The 27848-nt window shown below is 40.3% G+C and overlaps 1 protein-coding gene across 1 annotated transcript in view; it reads left to right on the top strand.

Moving 5' to 3' along the window:
* LOC134564845 (rab proteins geranylgeranyltransferase component A 2-like) overlaps positions 1-27848 on the top strand; it is a 104165-nt gene that overhangs the window by 55570 nt on the left and 20747 nt on the right. The window contains 6 exon segments of the mRNA XM_063424068.1: positions 10061-10138; positions 11674-11725; positions 17200-17259; positions 17838-17934; positions 20178-20270; positions 22712-22878. Of these exon segments, the coding sequence (XP_063280138.1) occupies positions 10061-10138; positions 11674-11725; positions 17200-17259; positions 17838-17934; positions 20178-20270; positions 22712-22878 (547 nt within the window).

Consider the following 27848-nt stretch of genomic DNA (forward strand, 5'->3'; position numbering starts at 1 on the left):
AACCACCTTTACAGCAGTCAAAGTGGCTATTGTAGAATCCTGGATACACTACATGCGCGTGAAGAAGGTCCCTCGTGGAGTCCAGTCGTGGGTTGTAGAAACTATAGGACCGACAAAGCTGAGGCTAATACTTCTGTAACTGTTTAAATGGTATTGGTAATTGTGCTCATGCTCTTCTTGTGGGTAATGTTACTTTCATGGATACTAATGTCACCAGTGGGGATTGCTGTTACTTTGGGATATGGAATACAGAAGGGTCAACTAACCCCTCTTCATTCTAGAATGAAGAGAGAGGTACAAGCAAAGACACAAGTAATAGAAATTTCTAATGAAATTCAGGCTGAGAATGTAATGACTAGATTAGTCAGAGACTTTGCCAAAATGCACAATACCAGCAGAATAACGGCCTGTCTGCCAATACCAAAGGCAGCAGGGGACCCAGTAAGCTGGGGAATAATAACGTCGAAATTACCTGAAATAGGAGGGAACAAAACAATTAACTGTAAACAAGTACCAGAGTCAAGGGTAGTGGTCAAAGAGTACTGGAAGATAACAGAGAGTTCCTATATGCAACCCATGAGAAAGTCAGAGTGCATTCTTAGTAATGGCAAATTAGGACAAATCGTAGAGTGGTGGGTTGAAGACCAAGACCTTGCAAAATAGGAATGTTGGTTTCTACACTATCAAAAGATCAGGGACAACTCTACAGAGAGTGTTGTGGTTTGGAAATGTGAAGAAAAGAATTGGAAAGGACTAGAACCTTGGGACAGTGCATGGTCTGTGAGTATCATCCAGAAATTCCAATATATGGCAAGCACACCCTGGTGCATTAAATGGAAGGGCTCTGAAAATGACACAGATCCCACAGTGACGAGTACTGGTACTAGCAGTCAGAAAGAGGCAAATAAGGTAAGTTGGTGGGTATGTAATCAAATTTATGATTGCACCTCTGATAATCTGGAAATAAAACAGTGGTCACCTTTTGTTTTTCCCCGGTAGCTTCAGTCGGTGTCTCGGCTGCCTTGGTTGGTCCTGGTTAGGGGTGCACTTACGTACCCCCCTGTCCAAGCAACTCCGGCAAAGCTCCCGGGCACCGGCAACACTTAGCAAGCTTAGTTATAGTGATATTCAGCTCTTAGCAGTGATCAGCTCTTTAGCAGTGATTCTCGGCTCATAAGCTTGCTAAGGTGCCTTGGCAGACGCAGGGAGAGAGAGGAGAAGCGCCGTATGGAGTTCCACAGATGAATCTTTATTAGCTTCTTCGGTGAAGGGTTCCAGGGACAGCGGCTTCTACTGAGCTGGGGGAAAAGTGGGGTTTTTATAGGGTACAGAGGTTTTGAAAAGGTGTCCAATGGTATGGTTCGGGGTACAAAGTGACCTATTGTCTTACAGGGAGATAAGCGAGGGTCCAAGCGCGGGAGAAGGGTTATTTTGGCCTAGTCACCATGACTAGGCATTTCTGCCCTTAAGCAACTGACCGCCACGGAAGCCTACCAGGCTTCCCGGCTGCAACAGTCACCATTGGCAGCAGCCTTACGAATCAGTTGTGCCTGCAGGAAGATTAGACACAAACAAGGCAAAATAGATTCTAAGATTATAGTAGGATGTAGCAGGAGTACAATTCGAAGTCCAGGACCGTTTGTATGGGCAATGAGTGATGGCACCTGGACAACACACTTGCCTATGGATGGGGTGGTAAGAGAAATCACCCTGGGCCTTCCCACTTTATGTCCAATTTAGAAGAAATCCCCATTTAACATGAGCAGTGAGCCCTTGCAAATAAAAGTAAAACTAGATGTCTCAGAGGACAAGAACCCAGATGACACTTGGCAGGAACCCTCTAGTGGAGTAAAGATTGGGTGGGCCCTAGAATCCTTGTTTGGTCCCATTGCAAATTATCAAAATAGAGAAATGCTATATAGACTCACAGGTCAGGTAGATAGATTAGCAAGAATCACACGAGAGAGATTTAGATAACTCAATGTGCAATTACAGGCCACCACCAAAATGACTCTGCAAAATCGTTTAGCTTTAGATATGTTACTTTTGAAAGAACACGGAGTGTGTGGATATTTAAAGGGACAAATTGACCATTGCTGCATCCACATCCCAAATGTAACTGCAGATGTAGAACATGACATCAGTCAGTTAAAACAAATACAGCATGAGGCACAAAAGGAACAAAAGGATTTAGCTACCAGCTGCTTAAATAAAATCTTTGAAAGATTAAGATAGAATGTGAGTTCATGGATAAAGTCTATCCTTGAAAATCTGATAATTTTACTAATTATATTTTTAGTAATTTGGTTAGTTTACAGAATCCTGAAGAGAGAGAGAGAGAAAAAGGCATCTTGGAACAGAACCATAATGAAGGCATTGGCACGGAATCCATATCCAGCGCCTTCGATCCGCAACAACATCCCGGACAAAGCCCATGACAACCGAGGATTTGAAGAAGAACATCCAGTATGAACTCTGAAGCCAAATGGACTGTATTAAGTGAAAGCATTTACACTTAGTATATTAGAGTGAAAATACTTTCAAAGGGGGGAATGATGGTGGAGAGTTAAAATAATAATTTCTGTTTAAGCTAACTGCGGGTAGTTGGGGAAAGGTGGAAGACGCACAATCTGAACTTTACAGATAGCTTTGGAACAAATGTCAGCTTCTGCAACTAGCTGCATACTATTGTTTAAGTATGACTCCAGCCCAGGAGATAATTGAGAAGCATTGTTTTAACCAAATCAAGTATAACACAGGGTAGAGCGTAGGTATGATTTAAGATAGTAACTAAGAAATAGGATAATCAGTATCTAGGGGTGGAGGTTAGTTAACATATGTATAATTTGAAACTATAAAAATCACAAATCGACTCTGTATTCTCGGGCACAAGATTTGGGCATTGCATGCCCCTGTGCCCCCGCGCGCTCAAATCAAGAACCGCATATGATCGACTTCGTGTGGTTATGTTTTCCTACGCTAACAGTCTGATTTTTGTCAACAGAATTTCCTCAGGTTTAGAAATACCCTAAGAAATCTACATTGGCACAAAGCAAGGCTGCAGCATAGGAACACAGAAATATATGATGAATTAAGATTTTTTTTGCATCATCTTCTAACATTTGAATTTGGGAAATGGGATTTGAATCTTGCGTCTGTAAAAGGCAGCAGTGACTGCCTTCCCAAACCCCAAAACTTGTACATCACATAATAGGAACTCAAATGTTAAAACTCCTGAAGTTTTTATCTTGTCTGTTTGACTGGCAGATGCTGTATTCACTACTAGAATGTTTCACAGGATGTGAATGTATATTTCTATATATACAGGCTAAATTCCATATGATAAAAAGGAGCAATTTCTTAGTTTTAAAGTTAAATCTGGTTCTTAAATCCCTAGAAAAGCTGTGAAATATGAAACTTCTTAAAACATGACAACCCCTCTCATCCCTGGTGTTTTTTCCTGGCGCTGTCACCATTGCTGCCTGCTGGGTCTCTCCCCATGAGAAGTTTGCTGGAGCTGAAAGGAGCCCAAGTACTTGTTCTCCCCCTGCCACCCCAGCTCTGCCATTCCAGCTCCTCTTCCTGCAGCATTTCCCAGTCACAATCTGGTTTTCCAGAAAGAAGGGGAGATCTGGGGAAAGAAATCGTCTTACTGTGGGCTACAGGTACAAAATACTCCTTGTGAGTGAACTGAGTGCTGGTGGGTAACTGCAGGAACTTTGTGACTGGTTTAGAATTGTCATGTTGCTGACTGGATTTAGACCATAGGCTGATTCTCTAATCTTACAGGACCTTTTTAAATTTCATAGGAATAATGAACACCGCCTGCAGGAAAAAGTCAAAATATTTGACTCTTCTGCTTCCTTAAGCATTTATGTCACATATTTTCCTTTCCATAGCTCTCCAAATGCCAGGACAGTTCAGGATGACATTGATTATTTCCTTCATTAGTTTTTTGGTGCTGTTTTTTTGGAGGGGGGATTTTTGGTGTTATCCAGGTGGATGCATACACTGAGTTTTGACTTTGGTATGGGAACCCTGTGTTGGGAAGATTAACCATCATTTTTTATAGCTGTAGCTATTTTATTTGTTTGATTTGTCTGGACTCTACTTGTTAATGTTTTTAGAACACAACAACATTGGAGGAAAGGCTAATGTTTACAAGGTAAACGTCCAGCCTAGATAAGTAATGAGATTTTGAAAGAACTTAGGAACAAAAGGAGGGTGTATCATCTTTGGAAGGAGGGTCAGGTCTCTCAGGAAGCTTTTAGGGGAGTTGCTGGGGCATGTAGGAAGAAAATTAGAGAGCCCAAAGCTCAAGTTGAACTTAAATTTGCAACCTTTGTAAAGGATAATAAAAAATCTTTTTACAAATATGTTAATGGCAAAAGGAAGTATGAGACCAACCTTGGTTATCTATTGGATGCAGGAGAGAACTTAGTAACTGCAGATGAGGAGAAGACAAAAGTGCTTAACGCCTTTTTTGCTTCAGTCTTTAGTGGGAAGATGGCGTGTCCTCAGGATAATTGTCATACTGGGTTGGTGAAAGGTGTCAGGGAACAAAATGGTCCTCCTGTTATCCAGAAGGAGGCAGTCAGAGAACTGCTGAGCTGCTTGAATGTCCATAAGTCTATAGGCCCAGATGGGATCCATCCCAGGGTGATGAGGGAGCTGGCAGATGAGCTTGCGAAGCCACTCTCCATCATTTACCAGCAGACTTGGCTCACTGGTGAGGTTCCAGATGACTGAAAGCTGGCCAGTGTGACTCCCATTCATAAAAAGGGTAGAAAGGAGGATTCTGGTAATTATAGGCCAGTTAGCCTGACCCCAGTACCAGGTAAGATAATGGAGCAGTTTATATTGAGAGCTATTATGCAGCACTTACAAGATGGCCAGGGTATCAGACCCAGCCAGCATAGGTTTAGGAGGGGTAGGTCATGTTTGACGAACCTGATCTCCTTTTATGACCAGGTCACCCGCCTGGTGGATGCAGGGAAGGCTGTGGATGTTGTCTATTTAGACTTCAGCAAGGCCTTTGATACTGTCTCCCACAGCATACTCCTGGAAAAGCTGGCAGCCCATGGCTTAGACAGGGGCACTTCTTGCTGTGTCAGGAACTGGCTGCATGGCCGGGCCCAGAGAGTGATGGTGAATGGTGCTGCATCCAGCTGGCGGCCAGTCACCAGTGGCATCCCTCAGGGGTCTGTGCTGAGGCCAGTTCTGTTTAATATTTTTATTGATGATATGGATGAGGGTACTGAGTCTTTCATTAGTAAATTTGCAGACGACACTAAGCTGGGAGTGTGTGCCGATCTGTTGGAAGGTAGGAGGGCTCTGCAGAGAGATCTGGAACAGTTGGATGGATGGACAGAGTCCAATAAGATGACGTTTAATAAGTCCAAGTGCCGAGTCCTGCATTTTGTCCACAATAACCCCCTGCAACATTATAGGCTGGGCATGGTGTGGTTGGACAGTGCCCAGGTGGAAAGAGACCTGGGGATTCTGGTCGATGACCGACTGAATATAAACCAGCAGTGCGCTCTGGTGGCCAAGAAGGTCAGTGGCCTCCTGGCCTGTATCAGGAATAGTGTGTCCAGCAGGACCAGGGAGATCATTCTTCCCTTGTACTCAGCATTGGTGAGGCTGCACATTGAATATTGTGTCCAGTTCTGGGCCTCTCAGTTTAGGAAGGACATTGAGATGCTTGAGCGTGTCCAGAGGAGGGCAACGAGGCTGGTGAGGGGCTTGGAACACAAGACCTATGAGGAACGACTGAGGGAGCTGGGATTGTTTACCCTGGAGAGGAGAAGACTTAGAGGTGACCTTATCACTCTACAACTTCCTGAAGGGTGGTTATAGTCAGGTGGGGGTTGGTGTTGGAGTCCATGTTTCCAAGGATTCTCCACAGAGAGAGAAAAGTACAAGAGTTGCATTAAAGCCTTTAGAGAAATTAGAATATATAAAGCCACGCATATATAAAGTATGTGGGCCTGACATTGGTCTGAATTTAGGCTTCAGGCTCTGCCAGTGTTTGTGTGAAAGGCAAGCGAGCAACTTTCTCATGTTAGCCTGAGAAGTCTTAAGGAGGAATTCAAACAAACCTTGGGAAGTGAGAAACCATCCGCAGGTGGTGTTTTTCCAACATGTTTACTGGAAAGAAATGTTTACTAAAGGGTGTAGACACTGAATAACCAATCATGTTCTTTGTACCGATCTACTCTATAAAAGTAGAATTTTAGAAGAATAAAGTTTGCTCTCATCTTTACCATCATGGAGAGTCATGTTGTTATTTCTGTGCCGTCCGAAAACCGTAACAACAAAAGTAGAGATTTAAGCTTTAAGAAAATACACTCCAAGTGCCTAATTACTAGAATAGAGTTCAAGAGCTTCAGGCTTAGTGATATAGTTTTAGACATAACAAAAATATAGTAGAGTACTGCTCATAACTTTAGATATAAATTTTATGCAGGTAAGATAAAGTTTTTTTATGCACAGTAAGATAGAGTTTTTACGTTAGTGAGATAGAGCTTTTTACGTTAATAGATATTCTATATGTGTAGGTTTTTGATACTGCTTTTTGTAGTTTTTCGTAGTTTTACAAACTTTAAGAATTTGACTTAGATTGGGTAGTTTATAGATAAAGGTATGAATATACATTTATGACTTAGGGATAAAAAGCCTCTGGGTTGGAGGTGGAGGTGTCAATCGATTGGTTTCCGATCTATCGATCCAACCTCCGCCATCCACAGCCTGAGGGAAGAGCCCTGCCTGGGAGCTGAGATGGGATTTATAAGGTTCTATCTATTTCAGTCGTTGCCACTTGGGATTAAGGCCCCAGGGTCCCCCTCTGCCTTTGCGACGCCTGCCGCGGGAACACTGTTTGGGGTTCGGGACCCCTTCCTGCCACTGCAGCCCTGCTGCTGGGAACATTGCTTGGGGACAGGAACTGGAGTGGGAGGTTGCTTTACCCTGAGGCTGGGATGCTGTGTTAAATCCTGTGTTAAATTGCTATTTATCCTGGTGTTAAATTTTCTAAGATTTTATGCTCATAACCATTGTAAGACCACTCATTCAGAACTCTTTCACCTTCAGACCTATGCATTTGTGTAATAAACAACTTTGCATAAACCTTAAAATGCTTTTGGACCTTTAAGGTCTTTTAACCTGTAGAAACGGCCTGCTGCAGGTTGGTCTCTTTCTCCAGGCAGCAACTGACAGAACGAGGGGACACGGTCTGAAGCTGTGCCAAGGGAAATATAGGCTGGATATTAGGAAAAAGTTTTTTACAGAAAGGGTAATAAAGTATTGGAATGGTTTACCTGGGGAGGTGGTGGATTCACCATCCCTGGATGTGTTTAAGAAAAGACTAGATGTGGCACTTGGTGCTATGGTTTAGTTGAGGTTGGGGTTAGGGTTGGACTTGATCCTGGAGGTCTCTTCTAACCCAATGATTCTGTGTGATAAATGTATGATGTTCTAGGGGCCTTTCAGGAAACAAAATTTAAGATAAGAACCAGGTCACAGCTTGCTCTGTGTGTAAAAATAAATTGAAAGAGGACAATTCCTTATTTCAGCACTTGCCATGTTTTTCTTTGATCTTTCTCCAAAGCTTGCACTGCTGTACATGCAGTATTCAGCTTTAAAGGAGAGAAGCAAGTAGTTTTTACTACAGAAAAAATGCACAGTTAAAAATAGCCAATTTTTCAATTAATCATGACATGCATTTTAGAAAGCAGAAGACAAATTGCACACTAGAAATAAAAACTAGATTTTGATGTAAACTTATTTGATACGGTTTTAAAATTCTTTCAGAGTGAAGTAAGGCAAATACTGTAATTTGAGTGTGTTTGTGGTATCTCAGTGCTGGAAATCGAAATGTCAAATGGAGAGACATTCTATTTTTGTTCAATTAATATCACAGAGCATTACATCAAAGTAGTAAACTCCTCTTGTATCAACAGATGCAGCAACCTTAAAGCCTATTTTCTCTTGTTACAATAATGTTTAATTAAAGAAAACAACTAGTTGGAGGCAGTTACTTTCTGTGAAATGTAATGAAGATTTATTTTGTGACCTTCACTGTATTAGCTGAATCAGTAATTAGTAAAATTAATAGAATAATCAAATTATATACAAACTCATAAATCACTGTGAATATGCTGTCAAAAATGCAGCTTTTAATATGTCCTATTGTTTTACAGTTGTATTAAAAATTACAGATGCTGATTTCTGCCTCGATGGGGCCTGAAATGGCATTTAAAGGCTATGTATGATGGAGGGCTACCAGGCCAAAAATTTTCACAACTCTTAATTTAGCTGTAATATGATTTGATGTCACTGGGGCAAAGTTGAAGCCAAGTACAGTGTTGTTGCTATCTTTCAGCAAAATTTGAGTTATTGGTGGAGGCAGTTGCCAGTTAATTAGAGTAATATCAGTTTAAATGTCTGTCATTTAGGGTTAATGGTATCAGAGAGTTGCCTTGTACTTCAAGTGCAGTCAAATCATCTTGAATAGCCCATTGTATGAAAGTAATGCCAGCTTTGTCATAAATTATTGGGGTGCCATTTAGTTTAATATTTCTGTTTCTGTATTTAAATAATTTTGGCAAGTTCTTCCTAACTGTCATTTTTCATGCTAGGCTGTTTTAATAGGTGTTTTGGCTGTTTGTGATTGTTCAGCAACACAAGCAAAATTCCTTTCCATTTTCATTTAAGAAGAGAAGTTTTCTGCTGGCCTATGAAAACAGGTCGTGCCCTCCTCCCCTGGATAGCAGGTTACTCTTGGAAAGAAGTAATTCATGCTTTTGTGCAGCCAAGCAGCAAAGATCTTTCAAAGCACACTAGAAAAATAAAGTGCATATATCAAAACCCCCAGGCTGTGATTGAAGTAAGAAGAAAACTGTAATTGTTGTTTTTAACTAAGGAATCTAGCTCTACTTAAGTTAATAGCGCTATTCTTATGTGCAAGATATGAAATAAACTCCTCTGAGTTGGTTTGAAAGATCCTCATAGCTGCTGTGTCAGGCAGGAAGCTGTGGATTGCAACATTAGAAATAATAAACCCATAGCTCTAGGTCCTCTAAGAATTCTTCAGTGGATGTTTAACCTTTGTGTCTTGTTCAACAACCTCCAAACAGCCAAGGCTGGGAATTTTGGGATGTACCTCTGGTTTTCCATGAGGAGCAGGCGTGTTGTTAGGGACCTGAGTATTCCAGCGTGTCCCGTGGTACTTGGTGGTGCTGACAGCTCCTCAGGCTGCTGGTCTGGGAGTGCAGAGAGGGGCTTGATGACTCTGTGCCCCTGGCTGAGCTGCACCAGTCCTGCAGGTCAGAAGGAATTGTGGGACTGACTAACTGTCTTTGAACTGGCTCCTCTGACATTAGAATGACAAAATAATGCCATTTTTGGAAGTCACGTTTGCAAAGTTAAAGTTTTCAAGTTCATCATCTGTGAAGAGATATCAAAACACTTTCATTTCAAAATCACAGAATCAGAGACTGGTTTGGGTTGGAAGAAACCTTAAAGCTCATCCAGTGCCATCCCTGCCATGGGCAGGGACACCTTCCCCTATCCCAGGTTATCCCAAGTGTCCAACCTGGCCTTGGACACTTCCAGGGATCCAGGGGCAGCCACAGCTTCTCTGGGAACCCTGTGCCAGGGCCTCCCCACCCTCACAGGGAGGGATATCTTCCATATATCCAATCTAAACCTACCCTCCTTCAGTTTAAGGCTGTTCCTTTGTCCTGTCCCTCCACCCCTTGTACCAAGTCCTTCTCCAGATCTCCTGCATCCTCTTTAGGCCGTGGAAAGAGTTCTGAGCTCTGCTTGGAGCCTTCTCTTCTCCAGGTGAACACCCCCAGCTGTCCCAACCTGGCTCTAACCCTGTGATAACTCAGTGGCCTCCTCTGCACTCCAAACAGCTCCACATCTTGCTTCTTTTGGGGTGCCCATCCTGTCAGTAAATCAGTGTTACCAACATCTCAGTGCTTTGCCTTGCTGACCACTCACACTGATTGCAATTAGCAGAGCTACATTAACCCTTGTTTCCCCCGTGTTGCAGGCTGTGTGCTGTGTTTGGGGGGATCTACTGCCTTCATCACACTGTGCGCTGCCTGGTGCTGGACAGAGCCTCAGGATGGTAAGGCTGACATCAGGAACCTTCTATTTATACACAAAACACAGGTGAAAAATGTCTTAAGTCAATTAAAAAAAAAAAGATTCTTCCGAGATGAAACCAGGATCTCTATTAACTATATGGAAGCTGGAACAGAGCAACGCAGAGCACAACCAATATGGTGAAATCATACGTTCTCCCCTTTATTTTCCGAAATGGCCGGTTATATACAGTTTCAGATAATTTACAGTTGCAGGTATTTTCTAATTGGCATTCAGCGTGAGAAAGAATGCAAACAATCTCAGTTTAAGGCAGCTACCGTGATTCTACTCTAACTGTCCTTTCTAATGCATGCACACACCTTAACCTAAATTCTAACTGCGCCACAGGCTTATCTACTTTCACACAGGCCCAAGACTGAGGCCCAGCAGGCCCAAACCCTAGGCCTAGTTTGGGATAGCTCAAATTTCATTCCATAACACGTCATGCCCATGTTCTCTAAGAAATCCTGTTACACCGAGATCCTCCTTGGTATTTATAACACATCAACCTTGATTAAAAATAATTTGTGTATAGGTCCTCCAGAACGAGGGAAGTGGGTCTAGAATATAGAAACTAAATTAATTTCCCTGTGATATTACTACAGCTCCTGATCATCCAGGCTTGGAAGACAAATCATTTCAGCTGCCAGGGGGCTGGTGATGAGTGATGTCAGTTTTCCTTGTGGCCTTACCTACTCTAATTGATTTTCATCAGATGACAACAAAGCTCTCTGTTATTGCATTTTTAAAAATGGAGCTCACCTAAAGACTCATCAGATTAATCTTTGCTGATAATGCATATCACTCCAAGAGAAAAGACTTTAATGAGTTTTTAGGTAGATTGTTGTCATAAACTATGCTGCCCTCTTATTCCAGAATGAATTCTTTTACAACGATATCAAGCCTGTAGGCAGGTTTAAAGTTGAGCTAAGAATAATCAACCCAGAGTTTTTTCCATTGTGGCATTTTTCACACCTCTGTAAATTCTCATATGTCTGTTATACACATTTTATCAGATATTAGTCTAACTGCAGACTTTGACTGTCTTGAAGACTGTTTGCAGCTTAGTTTATATAATTGAAAAGTTCAAGATGTTTTGTAGCAAATTTAGAAAGTTAATGTAGAAATTATGTAGTACCAATTTTTTAGGAGAATGAGTAATCAAATGAGGGGGTGGTGTGTTAACTTCCAAATTACTCTGCAATTCCTTGAGCACAGTCCTTGTAGCTGCATTTGTCACGACATAGTCAAGTAGTAGCTGTTTTCCCGGAAATTGGATAAACTCCAGATTTTACCTTTCTGCCAGTTCCTGAAGATTCTGGGGTTCACTGCACAGTTGTAGACTTTGAGATGTACTTTGTGTTTCATCAAGTGTGTTGTTCCAAATGCATGATTCATATGCAAATTAAACTGTGCCCCTTTCAGAAACTGTCATTTATTTTAACACTGTTATTTGAACTGTTACTGTAGGAACCTTTATATTCCAATAATGTTTCAATACTTAAATTGCTCTTGCAGGGGGACAAAGCTTATAGTTGGTAGCAACTTCCAAATCCCACTCTGTGCAGTGGTACTGGTTGCCCCAGTTTCCAGCTTCTTTTTCACATCCTGAAGACCTTTGAAATCAATGTTTTCTTTATAAGGTTATATGTGTTCCAGAAGAGCTGGAGTGCTGCTTTTCCATTAACCTGTCTTTATGTTTTGAATGTAAGTTACACAGGGTCCAACATAGTGGAAGTGTCTTAGGCTTCTTTTGGGATTCACTTGTGTCATTTTAGAATGATAGATTTTTGAGGAGCAGAATTGTTGAAATACTTCTAAAGATTTTACCAGACTTTCATTATTCCAAAAGCATTGAGCTTTTAATAATGCCATTATCTGATAGTGAATATGAAGAGACACAATACATCCAAGATATCCATTTCCTTTATCTTCTGTTTCATTCTTGCATCTCCTTCCTCACTGTGTATTCCCTCCCTGCACCAGCTTGTATTTCCTCTTGACTTTGGGCTTCAGTGTTTCACCTAATAAAAATCAGCTTTCAAGTTGTTAATGAGGCTATTTATGAGTTACTGAGCTTTTGAGTCAACGGACCATTAATAGTAATTGGTAAGAGGCAAATTCATATCTGGTTGTCAGTGCAGCTGGCTCTATGCTTGCAGAGGCAGCTTCCCCAGGTTACAAATGGCTCACTCAGCACTGCAGAAATGCATTGTGCAGTGGTCATTACCAGTTTATAGCTCCTTCCACAGCCCTCCAGGCTTCATCCATGCCTTAAGGCACCGATTCTTTCTCTATTTTTAATATCCCTGGTTTAGTACACATAAGGAAAATATATATTTCTATCTACAGCCTTGATTTTCTTCTAAAACTTTTAGGTTAGAGTTTAATTAAAAGTCTCTAAATATCACCAAAGTTTATTCCAACTTTTTTTCTAGATGTGGCGAACATTGCTTTTTCACATTTTTCTACTCATGCCTGTATATACAGAGAACAGTAGATTTCATACCCAGCTCTACAATTATTTTTATCCTTTTTCTGTAGTCCTTTTTGTAGTTTTGGAAAATAAGTGTCACCGTTTGCCACGCTGAAATGACCACACGGATACTTGGAACTTTGGAGAAATCAGAGCAGGGGCAGAAAGCCCTGATTTGTTTATTTCATCCATTATATACTTTTAGAAGGGTGACTGTGGATTGGAGGGTGGAATTCCCACCTCTCAACCACATTGGTCAAACAAACTGTCAACCATCACTCTCCTCACATCAAGAAGAATGCAAAACAATGACAGTATTTACAAAAAACAATCTCTTGTTTACATGAACAGAGCGTGATAAGTGAAAACTTCTACTTTAATATGAATTCTCAAAAAACTAAGAAAATTCATAGTAACAAATAAGATTCAGGCAAAACAGGGTGAAAGAATAGAAATTTTAGACATCCCTATTTTAAGGTTTTAGTAATGCACTTGAAAATATCTGAGTTTTATGTATTGTACTAGATCTGCTGGTTTAGTAAGTTTGTAGAACATCCTGAGTTCCTGGTAGAACTGTGATGCTCTGTTAGAAAATGAAAACCACATCATATTTCTGAGGCTAAGAAAAAAACCACATTGAATGTATGATAATGTTGTTTTTCTCTGTTTTTTGTATGTCACTTTCTTGGATACATGTAAAATTTCATAATAATGGTGGACATTTTATGTTGATCACACTTCACATATGTTTCCAATTACATAATTCTGTCTCAAAATGGAAGAGATGTGGTAAATGGACATTTATACATCTGTGATAAAAAGAGCAAACAGCCAGTAATTTACATATCTGCTGAAATACTGCAGACTGGCTTTGTCAGTGCTGCTGAGTCCATTCCAGAGATGTCACCCTTAGTCCATTAGTTTGGATAATGAGCCATATAAAGTACATTTATAACTTGTGGCACTGCAAGGAGATGGATTCTAATTTTCATCCTTTTATCCAGACACATTGAAAGAAGGTCAATGGAGGGTTTGCTGTGATTCATTGTTGCAACACAGATCAGATGACAGAGACCTGATAATGTCAGTGCAGAAGTGTTTGCTGTGTGTGGAAGCACTACTTGAAAGAAATTTTGTCAGCATCACCCTTTGAAGTAAAGTGGGACTGAAATTAAAAACTCTCTCAGTTTAAAATCTTATCACACATATGACCTGCTGCTATTCCCGAACAAAGGAGAGGAAACAACACTTAGCAGGAAAATAAAATGTGTGGTTGCTTTCGCTGCCTTTGAGTGATGCAACGTGACATTTAATCAACCTTTCCCCTTCCATAATGTTTGGGGGGTGGTGGGGAAGTTGTTTCATAAACAATAAGGGTATAAATAGAAATGAGCTGCAGCAGCTTGACTTCCTTGTTTATTTGCAGTATTCAAATGAGAACTCAAGGATGAAATCACTGGGGTTAACAGGAAAAACTTCTTAAAGTTGCAAGTGCACATGTTGGATAGGATTCGAAACTGAAGAATGTTAGATGTTAAACAGTGCTTGTACTATTGTCAAGGTACCTGTTGAATTTGAAAATAGGAATATATGTAGGGGCCAGATGCCTGGGAGGTCAGCATTAGAAGTCAGTGTTACAAAAATGTTGTGGTGTGGGTTTTTGCTTTGAGTTTTCGGGCTAGCTTTCTATTTCATTTGTGTGTTATGATTTAAATTATGCATACTGTTATGTGTCAATTCTCTGTATCCCTGCCCCTGTTTCTAAAACCTTCCTTGCCAATCTTCCTTAGCTCGATATATCATTTGCTATTTTGTATCATTACACTCCTTTTGCTATTTCTATTGGATTTGGTTCTGTATCCCCACCTTAGACTCCTCCCTGAGTGAACCCTCATTGGTTGTTTGCTTTGTGTTGCCCTTTCTATAAAACCCACGGCCAGGGGCGTGCTCCCGGTTCTTGGGGTTCAGCTTTAGGCTTTATTCTTCAGTTGTACCTTTAATAAATCTCCTCAGTTTACCCCAAAACCCATCTCGCCTCTGCTTCATCTCTGCGCCCTAGAAGCGATCGCTGAGAGCATCGGAGTCCCTGGGCGGGGAGGAAAAGCTCCCTAGGGGGATGTGTTGCACCCTAATGCTGCCATGTGCGTCCTGGGAAACACACACCATGACACAAAAACATATTTAATAGTCATAAACCTCTTACATTTACAGATGAGGACTGTGTGTGCACCCTTCTTCAATTCTCAGGTTATAGGAATGACTGGTTTACCAGAGCTGGTGGGAGCTGATTGCTATTACTTACTTAGATTTGATTTTGTAGATCATTACATTCACAGAAGCTGACAAATAGCTTTAACTTAGAGAAATGTTGTTCATTCCTAAGGTGTAACTTGCATGTCAGATATTCCACAAGTAAACTTGCACTGTGATAAAACACAGGTAAATCTGTACATGATCTCTGGCTCAACATTGTGTTCCTTTGGATTTTTCCCTGTGCGTGCACACGTGTGTAAATGTGTGTGAGAAAATTCACTGGTTTAAGTCCTGTTTGGTAAATTGTTGAAACACTGATTAAGTCATTCAGAAGAATTTAATTTTAAGAAAAAGTAATTTTCATTCCCCAAGAAAAAGTTCAGTAAAACTAATTTGCTTTATTTATACAGTAAATGTTCTGATAGTGTAAAAGAGAACAAGGATCATGGATGTAGAATCAGCAGTAGAGGTTGCTTTAGTGAATATCTGTGTGCAGTCTCCTTTTTCTTTGTGTCATATATAAGATGTAGCTTCATATGTCATATATAAGTCTGAAGTTTGTTCCTTCATAGAGAATTTTGCCCCTGAAAATCTGACATTTGTATTCTCATTTAAGAATGAATGGGTTCATTTCTGTGGTTTGCATTTCTGTCCCACTTCTATTTCTGTCCTTGTTCTATGGAGAACATTTGTGTCATTCTTAAAACACAAGGACTTAGTTAATCCCTTTGTGTGTGACTTAGAGATAAAGGGTGTATTTAGTCACAAACACAGCAACTCACTCCTGGAACAGTCTGATGCACTCATTTCTCAGGGAGCTTTCCCAAATCTCCAAAGTTAATTTGCTATTTGATTTGTTAAATATTATTGTCAAAATAAACTTGGTTTTGGTAAGAAAAGAGAAAGAGCAAAAACTCCACTGCAATAGGGTAGTACCTACAAAATAATTCACTGTTCTATTTTTTTACGTATTATGAGGTAAGAAATGTAGAACTAAATGCTCAGAACAGAGCAGGTGACAGACCAGCAAAGCTGTGGTGGTGAGGGCAGGGCAGGAATAACCCTGGGCACTGTAGGAGCACAAACTGCAAGTGATGAGGGAACTCCACCCTGCTGCATTTCCTCTTCATCCGAAGGCTCCTATGCTCTCTGGAACATCACTAGGCCTTAATGTGTTGCTGCTAATCTTGATCAAACAGGCAAAAGAACTTTTTAAAAAGCAGAAGGAGACTGTCTGATACAACTGCACTGACTCATTTATTCATCACCTGTTTGAAAATACTGCATTGGTGTTCCAGGTGTGTTTCTGCTTCAGCACCAGGCAAAATATCCCACTAAGAATCATAGTAATAAAGGTTATATAGTGGAATAGCCCTGGTATTACCAAAACTATGATTCTAAATTGCTGGTTTTTTGCAGTTTTGTTTTCATTTTGCATAATTAAATTTATTATATAATTATTTTTACGTCATAATAATCTGTCTTGGTTTGAAAGACAGGTATCTGCTAGGAAGGGGGCAGGACCTCCCTAGAGATGGAGAATTTGAATCCCCTCCCTCCAAATTATTCTAATTTAGAAAATTAAAGGAGCTTTCAGACAGAGGTATGGGGATAGGAATAACAGTTCTTTACTAGTATATATGACAAAACAACAAACAAACAACAACTACAGCATTAATAATTAACAGAACCAGGAACCTTGAGGGCTTTCTTTCACAAAAAGCCCAGGGCAGTTTGATCTCGGTGCCCCTGCAGGACTCTGAGAGGCTGAGCTGGAATGGTGGAAAGTCCTGGGCTGGTGGATGAGATGAGAAGCTCTGTGCTGGTATCTGGAATGGCAGGGGGTGTCCCAGCAGGGCTGGGCAGTGCAGGGCTACAGAGTAGCAGGAGAGCCTCAAAGCTCCAAAGAAGCAGCGGCGGTGGGGGGAGGGCTGGAGAAAACGAGCTCAGGATTCCCGGGTACAGGAGCAGATGACGGTAGATTTCCCAGGACGAGGCAGAGGCAGAGTGATGGCCGTGAACTCTTCCTGCAGCGAGGGGCAGCTTGACTGATTGTCTCCATGCTGAGAGCAAGAGTGCCCCCAGCTGTCTTTTTACCTTTCCCAAAGCTCGCTTTTTCTCTCCCCTCTGAGGGACACTCCCAGAGACTTAAAAACAATATCTGTAGCCTTGTGCTGCCATGTCCTTCAGCTACTCTCTTTGTTCTGGCTAAGTACTGTCATTAGGGTTTCTTAGAAACTTATGGGAAAAAATTCTGTAAGTGAAAAAAAGAGGCAAATCTAACCCCCAACATTCTTTTATTTAATTGTCGACAGATCTCCAGGGCAGTACTCATTACAGATCAGTCTGTATTGAACACAGACTCAGAGCAGCAGGTACACACCAATTCTGTATCACTTGTCTCATGTGTTAATGTTTAGTTCTTAGTAGGAATTAAGTCATTCATTCAGTTTTGTTTGTGCTTGAATCAAGATCTTTAGTCAGGTCTCTCTACTGGTAATTGTTTAATTTGTTTCAGTGTCTATAAAACTATTGCAATTTTTAGTTTAGTTCAATGACTGGGATTTTTCTGTTTGGCTCACACTATAATTAATAGAATTTCTAAGCTGCTGTCTTTAATTTTGCTTGTTTTTTAATAAACTGTTACCCTTACTATTCTCTTTATTTATCTTGTCTAAAAATTGTTCCAATTTCCTTTGGTTTTTTTAAACATTCCTTTTTTCTGTTTGAAGTTCTCACTGTACACTGTAAGATGCTTCTTTGGATCTGCTTTGTCAGTCTTTGCAGTCCCTTATTTTAGAGGATATTAATCAGTGTTGTGTTTGTTCTGTCCTAGTTAACTAGAAAAAAACAAATAGTGTAATTGCAGTTCCTTTTCAGCTGAGGATTGTGGTGGCTTCCACATCCTCCAGGACACTCTGCTTTCCCTCAAGCTTTGCTTTCTGCTCCCCAGGTTTCCATTCTGACAGTGCCTCCCCTGGAACTGGGCAGAGCAGCAGTTTGTGTCACTGAGTTGTGCTCCTCCACCATGACATGCATGAAGGACACCTGTAAGTAAAGGAGATTTTCCCCTTTGGCTCTGATAGCTCTGGAGCAGAACTGAAAATCTCTGTGTGTTGTTCCTCTGCTGCACAGAACACAGGGAGCGGTTGTTCCCTGCCATCGTGGAGCTTCATGGACTCATTTTCACTTACACAGGAATAAATCCTCCTTCAGGAGATAAAAATAATATTCCAAAGCACATTAATCTTCCTGGTAATGTAATTTGGTTTTTTTGAAAATGGGCCCCCTTAGCTGAACTATTAAATGGAAATACCTGAAATACACTGCATTTGGGAGCTTTTTATCTTCTGAAAGGATTCTGTTTTTGGTGTTTTATGTGAACTTGAAATAATTGAGCAATAAAATGTTCATTTTGCGTAATTATTAGAATAGAATTAGAAGTTACCTCTTTTTAACAAGAAAGAAGTAACTGTAATAATAACCAATTTATTTTGCTGTTAAATACGCTTGAACAAAGTTCTTTGCATATGAAAGAAGAGTAAATGATTGTCATTCAGTCATATTTCCTACTAAATAATAGTAAAAAATAATATAAGCTTTTAATGAATAACTTAGTGCTATAAAGCATATTGTTAATATTTATCATCTAAATAGCTGATTTCTTTTTATTTAGGGTTCACTAAATATATACAGCAGGAAGTGAAACTAATGAACGATTGATGTCCCATAGACCTAAGTATTAATTTCAGGAGGATTTTTATGGTGCTGAAATATTAAGGTTTCTGTTATTTACTTTTCTCCATAAATTCCTTTCATTTCAGAAGAGAAGGTACTGCCTTCCTTAATGAATTTGTCTTCATATACTGAAATAATAAAGTTCTGTATTAGGCATAGCTGAGTTCCAGTTATGGGACATATTTCATATTTTTTTAAAAAACCTTTTACATCATTATCTGTAAATGGGTTTTAACCTGACTGATTTCTCCTTGGAACAATTATTTAAGTGTACAAATAGATCTATTCTTTGATCACGTTGCACAAATGACAGGCACATCACCTGTATTGCCACTTGAGTGGAACCAAACTCCTTCACTTACCCTAAAAATGGAGACTAATGATGAAATCAGGAACTGAACTCATCGTTCTTCTTGCTGGGAGAATTACTTGAAGACAAATGTTGGCAACCACTGTAACTAATGCAGTTATATCTGAGTAAATCAAATATAATCAAAATATATACTGATGACTGTGACTCATAACCATAACCTTAAAGATAATAAAAAAGATTTTATAGAAAGTAAATGATGTGAACTTTAGTGATTTATGGCTGGGTTTTCTGAGGAAAGAATAGATTATGTTACAATGTTTGGGATTGGAAGCATCTAGTTAAGGTTAGAGGGAGACTGATTATTACCACCCTTTTCCTTATTTTAGTACATATTCCTTCAGACAGAAGGTTTAGTCTGGTTTGAATTAAAAAATGAATAATAATGTATGAATAGAATCTGTATGTGTGCAACCTGAATGCAGAGGAGCATGAAGGGTTAAGTTTCTGTTCCTGATGAAACCAAGGTCAGGATCTATGTGATGTACTGGAAAATAATGACAACAAATACAGCCAGGCTTCAGAGAGAAGAGACAAAAATGTCATCTAGATTTAAAACAATACGAGACCTGTGCACTGCTTTTAAATGGATCAGAAATTTACAGTAATGAAGAAAAAACTAATCAGTTTAAACTTTGTACAATGTTAAATTCCTTCATGATTCTCTGATGGGCACTTCTCTGGTGAGAATGAGTCCAGTAAGGTGGTTTTATGAAAAACTTTAAGGTGAGGCTTTTAAATGAATGAATGGCTGGAAAATCAGGTGGGGTAAAGCAGCTGATTCTGTATCTGAGCAGAGGCAAATGAGACAGAAAAGGGTCGGGAGCTGCATCAAGTGATTGTCCAAGGAGGCAACAACTGCAGAGTCTGCAAAAGAACAAATAAAGGAATAGTTCATCAATAGTTCCTCCCATCTAAGAAGTGAATGAATAAAATGTTGTACAAAGGATTGCACAGTCACAGTGTACATCATAGAAGTAACTTAGAGAATTCTGAGGTGTTTCCAGAGAATGTCCCTGTGCGCTGTACATGCACTGTATGTCCATAGTACAGCACTTCCCTGGCTTAAAGAAGTGATTTTATGAAGAATTGTGATTTCTAAAAGTCTGCTGTGCCTTATAAAAATTCTAAGTGTTGTTTATCTGTCTGTGTGTTGGTGATTGGAATTGTGTTCTCTCTTCCCAGATTTAGTCCATCTAACCTGTCCATCAACTGAAACTGCAAGGGAAAATTTAGAGCCTACTGTACAGAAGTTATTCAATCTAAATACAGAAAAAGGTAAAAATAAATAAATGAGGTATTATGATACTATCTTGCATAATATAATTTACTAGAGTAGCTGTTACTGACTTCTTCAGCTGTGGTTTAACTTCAGTATCCAAGGACATGACTGTAAGTGTCTGGGACCTTTTTATTTCACACTTTCTTTTTTCCATGAAACATATTTGCTGTTCAGCACATCCTTGAAAGGTGCAGTAGTGAAATGAAATATTTGTGAAATTGTGGAAGCTGCTTGGGTTGTTCTTGCCTCTTATTCTCAGGCTGTTGCTCAGCCTCTTGTCTTCAAGTATTTCCTTGTTTGCTGTTTGAATTGAAATTCTCTGGATTCTGCTGTAAGCAGTGGAAGAATAAAGTTGTTCTATATTGTTATCACAAAGATAAATTTCTAATAATGAACTACTTGGCCCTAAATTCAAGGAAACCTTGGCTACTTCTTTGAACTTTGGCCTTGAGATGGACAATTCCATACTCCAGAGGAAAGCAGCTGCTGATGGAGCAGTTGCTGCCTAGAAGGAAATTGTTCCTGAAATACTTGGGCTAATTCCACATAAGGTTTTGAAATTTAATCCTGAGGTCTTGAATGTGACCATATTTGTGGTAGATGCTCACAGAGTAGGTGCTGTGCATATGGGAGATGCTGCTGTGTTCTAACCCTGGCAAAAGCAGTTTAAATACAGTGTGCCCATGCTGCAAGGCAGAAAATCACACTTCTGAGAGAAAACTGCTCAGCTCCCAGTGACAGGGGTTTTGTTGGTATAAATGCAAGTTACTAAGATGTGGGAGTACTTTATAATATTCATAATTGTTTTGCTTGTAATATTTAGAAGACAACTTGGGTTTGTAAATAGAAAACTTTATTAGACTGGAGAGTTGCAAACATTTCTCATTTGTATATGTGTTAATTTAAAGCCTGCTAATTTTCACCTTTTAATATTTAATTTCTACCTTCAATTTTCAAGACAGTGCCATGTGTTTCAAAGACCTGGTGAAGAGAAGACCAGCTTCGTTTCTTCTAATCATTTGGGGAGGGGTAGCATTAATCTTAATGTTTAAAGTGATCCAGTTTCAAAATGATAGATTGTTTAGAAGCTGGCTGAAATTCTTCTGTAGGAACTCTGTGATCATAGGGATCCTCAGGTGCACTGCGGCACTGAAAAGCCACTTTTCCCTGACACATAGGCCTTTTTATCATCAGGATGAGGTAGTAGTCGTATTTTAATCAAAATGTCAGAATAAATACTGTTGGAGTTATTGAAAATGAATCACCAGATAAAGTGAGCACTGGGCCATGGCAGGTCAAAGAGGCAAAGTCACCTAGAGAAGAGGACTCCATTCATTTCCCTGCCTAAATGAGGAAGAAGTACCTTTTATGAGCAATGTGAACTTTTAAATATATTAAAGAGCATCTTGCCCTGTATTAAGGCTCAGACTTTCACAGGCTGATGAATTTAATTTATATTTCAAACTGTTCAGTATGGGTAGCACCTATTTTTTTAACTATTTGACAGTTATAAAAAGATACTGAAGGAATAGCATAGATTTATCTCTTTTCTTGTAATTCATCTGCTCTAAAATACTGTTTTGAATGCCATAGTTATCAAGAAGTTTCTTTCTTGGAAAGAAGTAAATCTCACAAGGTCTTTTACAATCTTCATTTACTTTAGAGGAAATAAAATACAAGAAAGGGGACAGCAAATATTCCAAACAAATAGTATCTATTAAGCTCAGAATCTGTCGTGTATTCCTCCATTGCATTGTGGACTGCTAAAAAGTGACCTTCATCTTCCCTGAGCTTTCTCTGCCTGTGTGCAGAGGGATCGTAGGAATGTGCAAAGTACAGCAGGGAGGGACAGATTATGAGCAAGGAAGTTGAGTTTGTGATAATTTTGTATTCTTGATGATGAGTATTGCAGCACAGTACAACCTTCAGGGAGTGCAGATAAATACAAATTAGTCATTTATTTTCATTTAACAGCACTGCCACAATTAGAGATTCTACATAGAAAGATAAAGTCTGAAATGAGGGGAAGAAATGACACATCAGAAATATCTGTGCACAGGGAATGCAATGCCTTTAAACTGTCAGAGCCCAGGGAGGACTTGCTCAGTCTGTCATGTGCTCTGGGAGTTTATCCCCAGTGAAGGAGATAATGTGAGAGGTATTAAATTTAAACCAGGCTTCTTGGTAGGGTGCTCGTAGTAATAACTGCTGCTGGTGTGGTGGAGGGTGTGCAGAGAGAGGAGAGTTTGCATAGCTGTGCTTGGAAAGGAAAGGGAAACAATGATGAAGAAGAATCTCAGAAAGTTAAATAATTGGCTTTTTGAAGAACAAAAATACTTCATTACAGTAATTCCATGGTAAAAATTTGATTTTCAGTATGCTAGGTTACGTCTGCCTCATCACACAACACTGATTACTGCAAACACTCCTTTTCCAGAGACTGAAAATTAAGAACTGGAGAAACCCAGAGTCCTCTGGGCAGTCTACTTCAACATGAGAGATTCTTCAGGAGTTGAGAAGAGTTCCTATGGTGGCTTACCCTCCAACATTTATGTCTGCTCTGGGCCAGACTCTGCTTTAGGAAATGACTGTGCTGTCAAACAGGTTGAGCAGAGCAGATTTTGGTTGCAGAACTTGAATTTTGAAGAAATAAGTCCAATACAGTCTGGGTTATTCTACTATACAAAAATATACATGATAACTCTGCAAAATTATAAAACTAGGTAGATGGAGAGAGATCAGGAAACAGTCACAGTCTTTCACCTGAAAGGTAAAAGAGGAGATACAATACAAATCAAAGCCAGAAAATCCTGTCTACAGTTCAAGTTGAAAGGATCACAAAAGAAGTTTAATACTTGCAGAACATAGTCCCAAACCAGAAACTTACTGCAGAAAAACCCAACACAATTTATAGTGTGGTAGATTAGGCCTCCTGCCTCAGTTTTCCTTCTCTTTGCCTTGGTATCACTGTAGTACAGAATTTTCCTTTCAGAAATCCCCTGGATAAGGAAGGTACAAATTCTTGGGCAGATCTACACCAGCAGCCCCTCTGATGTCAGGGCACTTTCAGAGAAAGGAGAACACTTCACAGCTGTCTTGGGTTGAAAAATATAACCAAAAATGTGTATTCTATTTTCATCTGTTGAAGCCGGTTGGGAGATACTGTTCTTTATCTCTGATGGTGGAGGGTTAAAAAATATAATTTCTGTATAAGTTAACCACGGGGTTAAGTTGAGGTATGTGTGGGGGGAGGAAAGTAGAGAACGTACAACTGGAACTTGACGCAGCTCGGCTTTGGAACAAGCGTCAGCTTCTGCAACCAGCTCCATGCTATTGTAATGACCGAATCAAGTGTGACTGTAGCCCAGGAAGATAATTGAGAAGCATTGTTTTAACCAAATCAAGTGTGGATCAGGGTAGAAGCGTAGGTATGATTTAAGATAGTAACTAAGGAATAGGATAATCAGTATCTAGGGGTGGAGGTTAGTTAACATGTGTATAATTTAAACTATAAAAATGACAAATCAACTCTGTATTCTTGGGTACAAGATTTGGGCGTATCATTGCCCCTGTGTCCCCGCGCATTTGAGTAAAGAACCGCATATGATCGCCTTCATGTGGTTATATGTTTTCCTACGCTAACATCTCTTGTAACTCTAAGGGTGGAAAAAGGGGGGATACCTTCTGTTAATGGGACAACTGATAACACCAGATAAGGCAGTGCCTTCTTATCTCTTCCTCCATCCATCCTCCCCCGAGGGATATCACCTGTGAATGGGCCATTTAAGGCCTCTCACATGACTGATAACATTACTTCATTCCATTGTGAGATCCTCCACCCAGTGGGAGGAGCCAAAGCCTTTTCATTGGGATAAAACCAGCAATCCGAAACACCAAGGGAGCCTGTTTCCACTGGACTCCCAGAGGAAGACTGGACCCTTTCTTGAGGATCATCTCTACTTCAAGGGAGCCACATCTGTCACTCCAGGAGGACTTATTTTGGGCTGCTTCCAACACCCTGACCAACAGGGTGTCATGTTGGAGTCCAGGGCATCCTTCTGGTCGCCCTGGAGGGTCAGGGACCCGGTCAAAAGGGGTCTGCAACCCGGCAGGGGGATTTGGAATGTATACAGGGGGGTCTGGGATCTGTACAGGGGGGTTGTAAGCCTTGGCACAGAGCCCAGGGAGATGCAGGCTTTGACTTCAGTCCATGGGAGAGACTACCTACATTGCAGGAGGAGTTACAAGTCACCAAAGCGTGAAATAGATAGTAATCAGTTTATCACTGGGGTGCATGTATTTTTGGGTGTGTGGACTTGAGAGGACAAGATGGAGGATTCAGGGCGTAGTCCTGTCCTTCTTCTTCTGGTCTGACATTTCTGCTGTGAAGGTGGCATGTTTGGATAGGGTCAAAGTAGATATAACCTGTCTAGCATAGGTGTTGGGTATTGGTGATTAATTGTAAATAATAGAAACGTAATATGTAGTATAAGAGGTCAAGACCCTCCCAGAGGAGGGGAGAGTGTCGTCGCCCCTGCTGCTGCACGGAGCTCCGCAGGGCACGAGAAGAGCTTGTGAGATAAGAAATAATAAACAGAGAGCGAGACCTTGAACACGAGAAACCTGAAGACTCCGTGTGTTTCTTTGCACCCGGCTCGCGACTCATCAAAGGGCAGAGACAATTTATCACCCTAATCTCGGGGGGTTAAACCTGAGAGTGTCAGGTTTGCATTCTGACTCTGTCAGTGGTCCTTTGTACTATTGCATTTATGTTGTTTTATTTTATTTTTACCCTTTTTGGTTTTTTGTTTCTTCTCTCTCTATTAAATTTTATTTCTGACTTGGAGTCTCACTGGTTTTGCTTTTCAAAGCAGTACAACAGCTGTGGAGGATTAAGTGTCACTAGGCATTTTTAAAGCTGTTTTTCATGGCCATGTTCAATGTGCATGCCATCTTCTAGCCAGTTGCAGGATTTTTTATGACTAAGTCATAAGGCTCTTAAAAATAAGAATTTGAAGTGGAAAGGCTGACATAGCCTGAACTGCAGGGTCAGAACAGTGTCATTAAGGGCTAAGAGTATCCTTCATTCTGCTTTACAAGGCAATAATTTGCCTCCCAGAGAGATAAAGAACTGTAAAGACAAAAAATAATGCAAGACAATTATTGTGGTAGTTTTAAATTGTAAATGAGTTCCTCTCTAAGCTTGCTTTTTTCAAACTGTTGTTTAAAACAGGGTATGTTAAAAACTGATTAAATACACTTAAAACCCATCTATTTCTGATTCTAACATTTCTGACATTCAGGCTTGTCATCCCTAAGAGCTTTTCTTCTTACCAGTGAACATTGATGGGATAGATCAGGCCCTGCTTAAATATTCTTGATACTGTAGTTCAGCCTTTGTGTTCAAACTGTTGGCCATCAGTGAGAGAGATGCTAAGCAGATCTCCGAGGAGGAACCATAAAGAGCCTAAATCACTGTCTTTTATACAAAAACAGAGAGAGGCGGCATTTTTTTGAACCCGATTTAAATTTTGAAACAAATGGTCACAAGTTAAAGTGGAAAATATTTCAGTGTAAACATGTTTATAATTCGAAGTCATGTGTGAGAACAAAGTGAAGAGTAGGCTGAAGATGAAGCAGGAGTCACACCATGCAGGGACTTGTCAACAAGTGGAGGAGGGAAATAGCTGTAAGTTGGTGTGTCTTCCACTCCCAAATCACTCTCACCCTCCTAAGAATGGAAATCTCCAAACAGGAGATATTTGCAAACTCATGGATCAGAACAGCTTAAAAAACCCCAGTGTATGTATTAGTCTTGAAGATAGCTTGGAAAATTATATCTGATTTCTCTAATCATTTTGGGATTAGTGTTTTAGTGATACTTGCTATGATTTATTTCTTCATTACCATCAGTATTACTGAATTCTGATGGTCATGCTGTGTGATTGCACTGCTGATACATTATTGGGAAGGCAAGACCACAGCTCTCACAGACAACTCTCCATCTACACCTCATATACAAATTGCTGCCCTCTTGTTTTATTATAATTCTCTGTTCAGTTCCTGGTGTGATACTGAATTAATGCTGATGGTTGCATGTACTTGCCCTGAGGACAGGCTAAATGAAATGAAGATGCCATTTATGATCCTTTCAAACTCTCTATGTGTGGATCCAGTAAAGCATCTGGCTTCCAGTTTTCTGTTTTCACTGCTTCAACCTGACACAAATTATTATGAGCTAAATATATTCCCTGACATATTTCAGACTTTTGAGGCATCTTCATGGTCATTAGAGGATGTACTAAAACTGCCAGGACAATATTTGTCCTTTAACCTGTTTATTTTCTATATCTGGAAGGATTTCAGAGGTAATCAATTGTTAGTTTGGTCGTGATCCCTGTAAAAGTTGCTGTGAAAGTCCATACAGTTTATTCCTAAGTTGGGATGCAATAAAACAGGAACAGAATTCAGTTTTATTCAACTCCAACTTACTGGAGTTTCTATGTGTTATAAATGCCAATCCACTTTGCCAATTCAAATATAATTTTGTTTATTAAAATAAAATTACAGAATTTCAGTAAAACCAACAAGCAGAGTTATGGTGACGATGCCCGGGATCATCAAAGGGTGAACCGAAAGCAGCCTCTATCCCACTGCAATCCCCCAGAGTTCACGAATTGGCCCCTTCTGGGGTTCGGGTTTTATACAGTTTATTTAGCCCGTGGCAGAGGATTTCCCCACAGTTCTTTGTTTTCTTGGGGTGGTTATTTGAATGCATCTCGGTCGTTGGTCTGCTGAATAGGGCTTCCTCTTGGAGAGAGAAGTGTCAATTTCTTTCCTCCTGTGTGTGAATGGAAGACGAAATTCTGAATGAACGGGTGTCCTCCTCAGATGATATCTGTGATGGCCGGGTGTGCACAGCTCTTTTATTTTTCCCGGTGCTTCAGTCCTTCCCGGCTGCCTTAGGTGTTCCTGCATAGGGAGTACTGTTTAGTACCTCCTGTCCAAGTACCTCAGGCGAAGCTCCCAGTCTCAGGCAATACTTAGCAAGCTTAGCTATCAGTGATTCCAGATCTTTGCGGTGTTCAGCTCTTTGCAGTGACTTTCAGCTCTAGTGATATTCAGCTCATAAGCTTGCTAAGTGCCTTGGCAGATGCAGGGAGAGAGAGGAGAAGTGCTGTATGAAGTTCCACAGATGAATCTTTATTGGCATCCTCTGTGAAGGGTTTCAGGGACAGCTCTTCTACTGAGCTGGGGAAAAAGTGGGGTTTTTATAGGGTACCGAGGTTTTGAGAGATGGTCCAATGGTGTGAGTTGGGGTAGAAAGTGACCTATTGTCTTACAGGGAGATAAGAGAGGGTCCGAGGGCAGGAGAGGGGTTATTTGGCCTAGTCACCATGACTAGGCATTTCTTTTGTCTTTAGGTGACTGACCGCCAGAGAGGCCTGTCAGGCCTCATGGTTGCAACAATTCCACTTTCTGTATTTAATAAAAAGGCCTTCCCAATAGTTCTTTTAAAGCAATGGACAAGGCATGAGAACATATCTAATACAATAACAATTACAATGAAAATC

Source organism: Prinia subflava (assembly GCF_021018805.1).
Source record: "Prinia subflava isolate CZ2003 ecotype Zambia chromosome W unlocalized genomic scaffold, Cam_Psub_1.2 scaffold_22_NEW, whole genome shotgun sequence".
Lineage (NCBI taxonomy): Eukaryota > Metazoa > Chordata > Aves > Passeriformes > Cisticolidae > Prinia > Prinia subflava.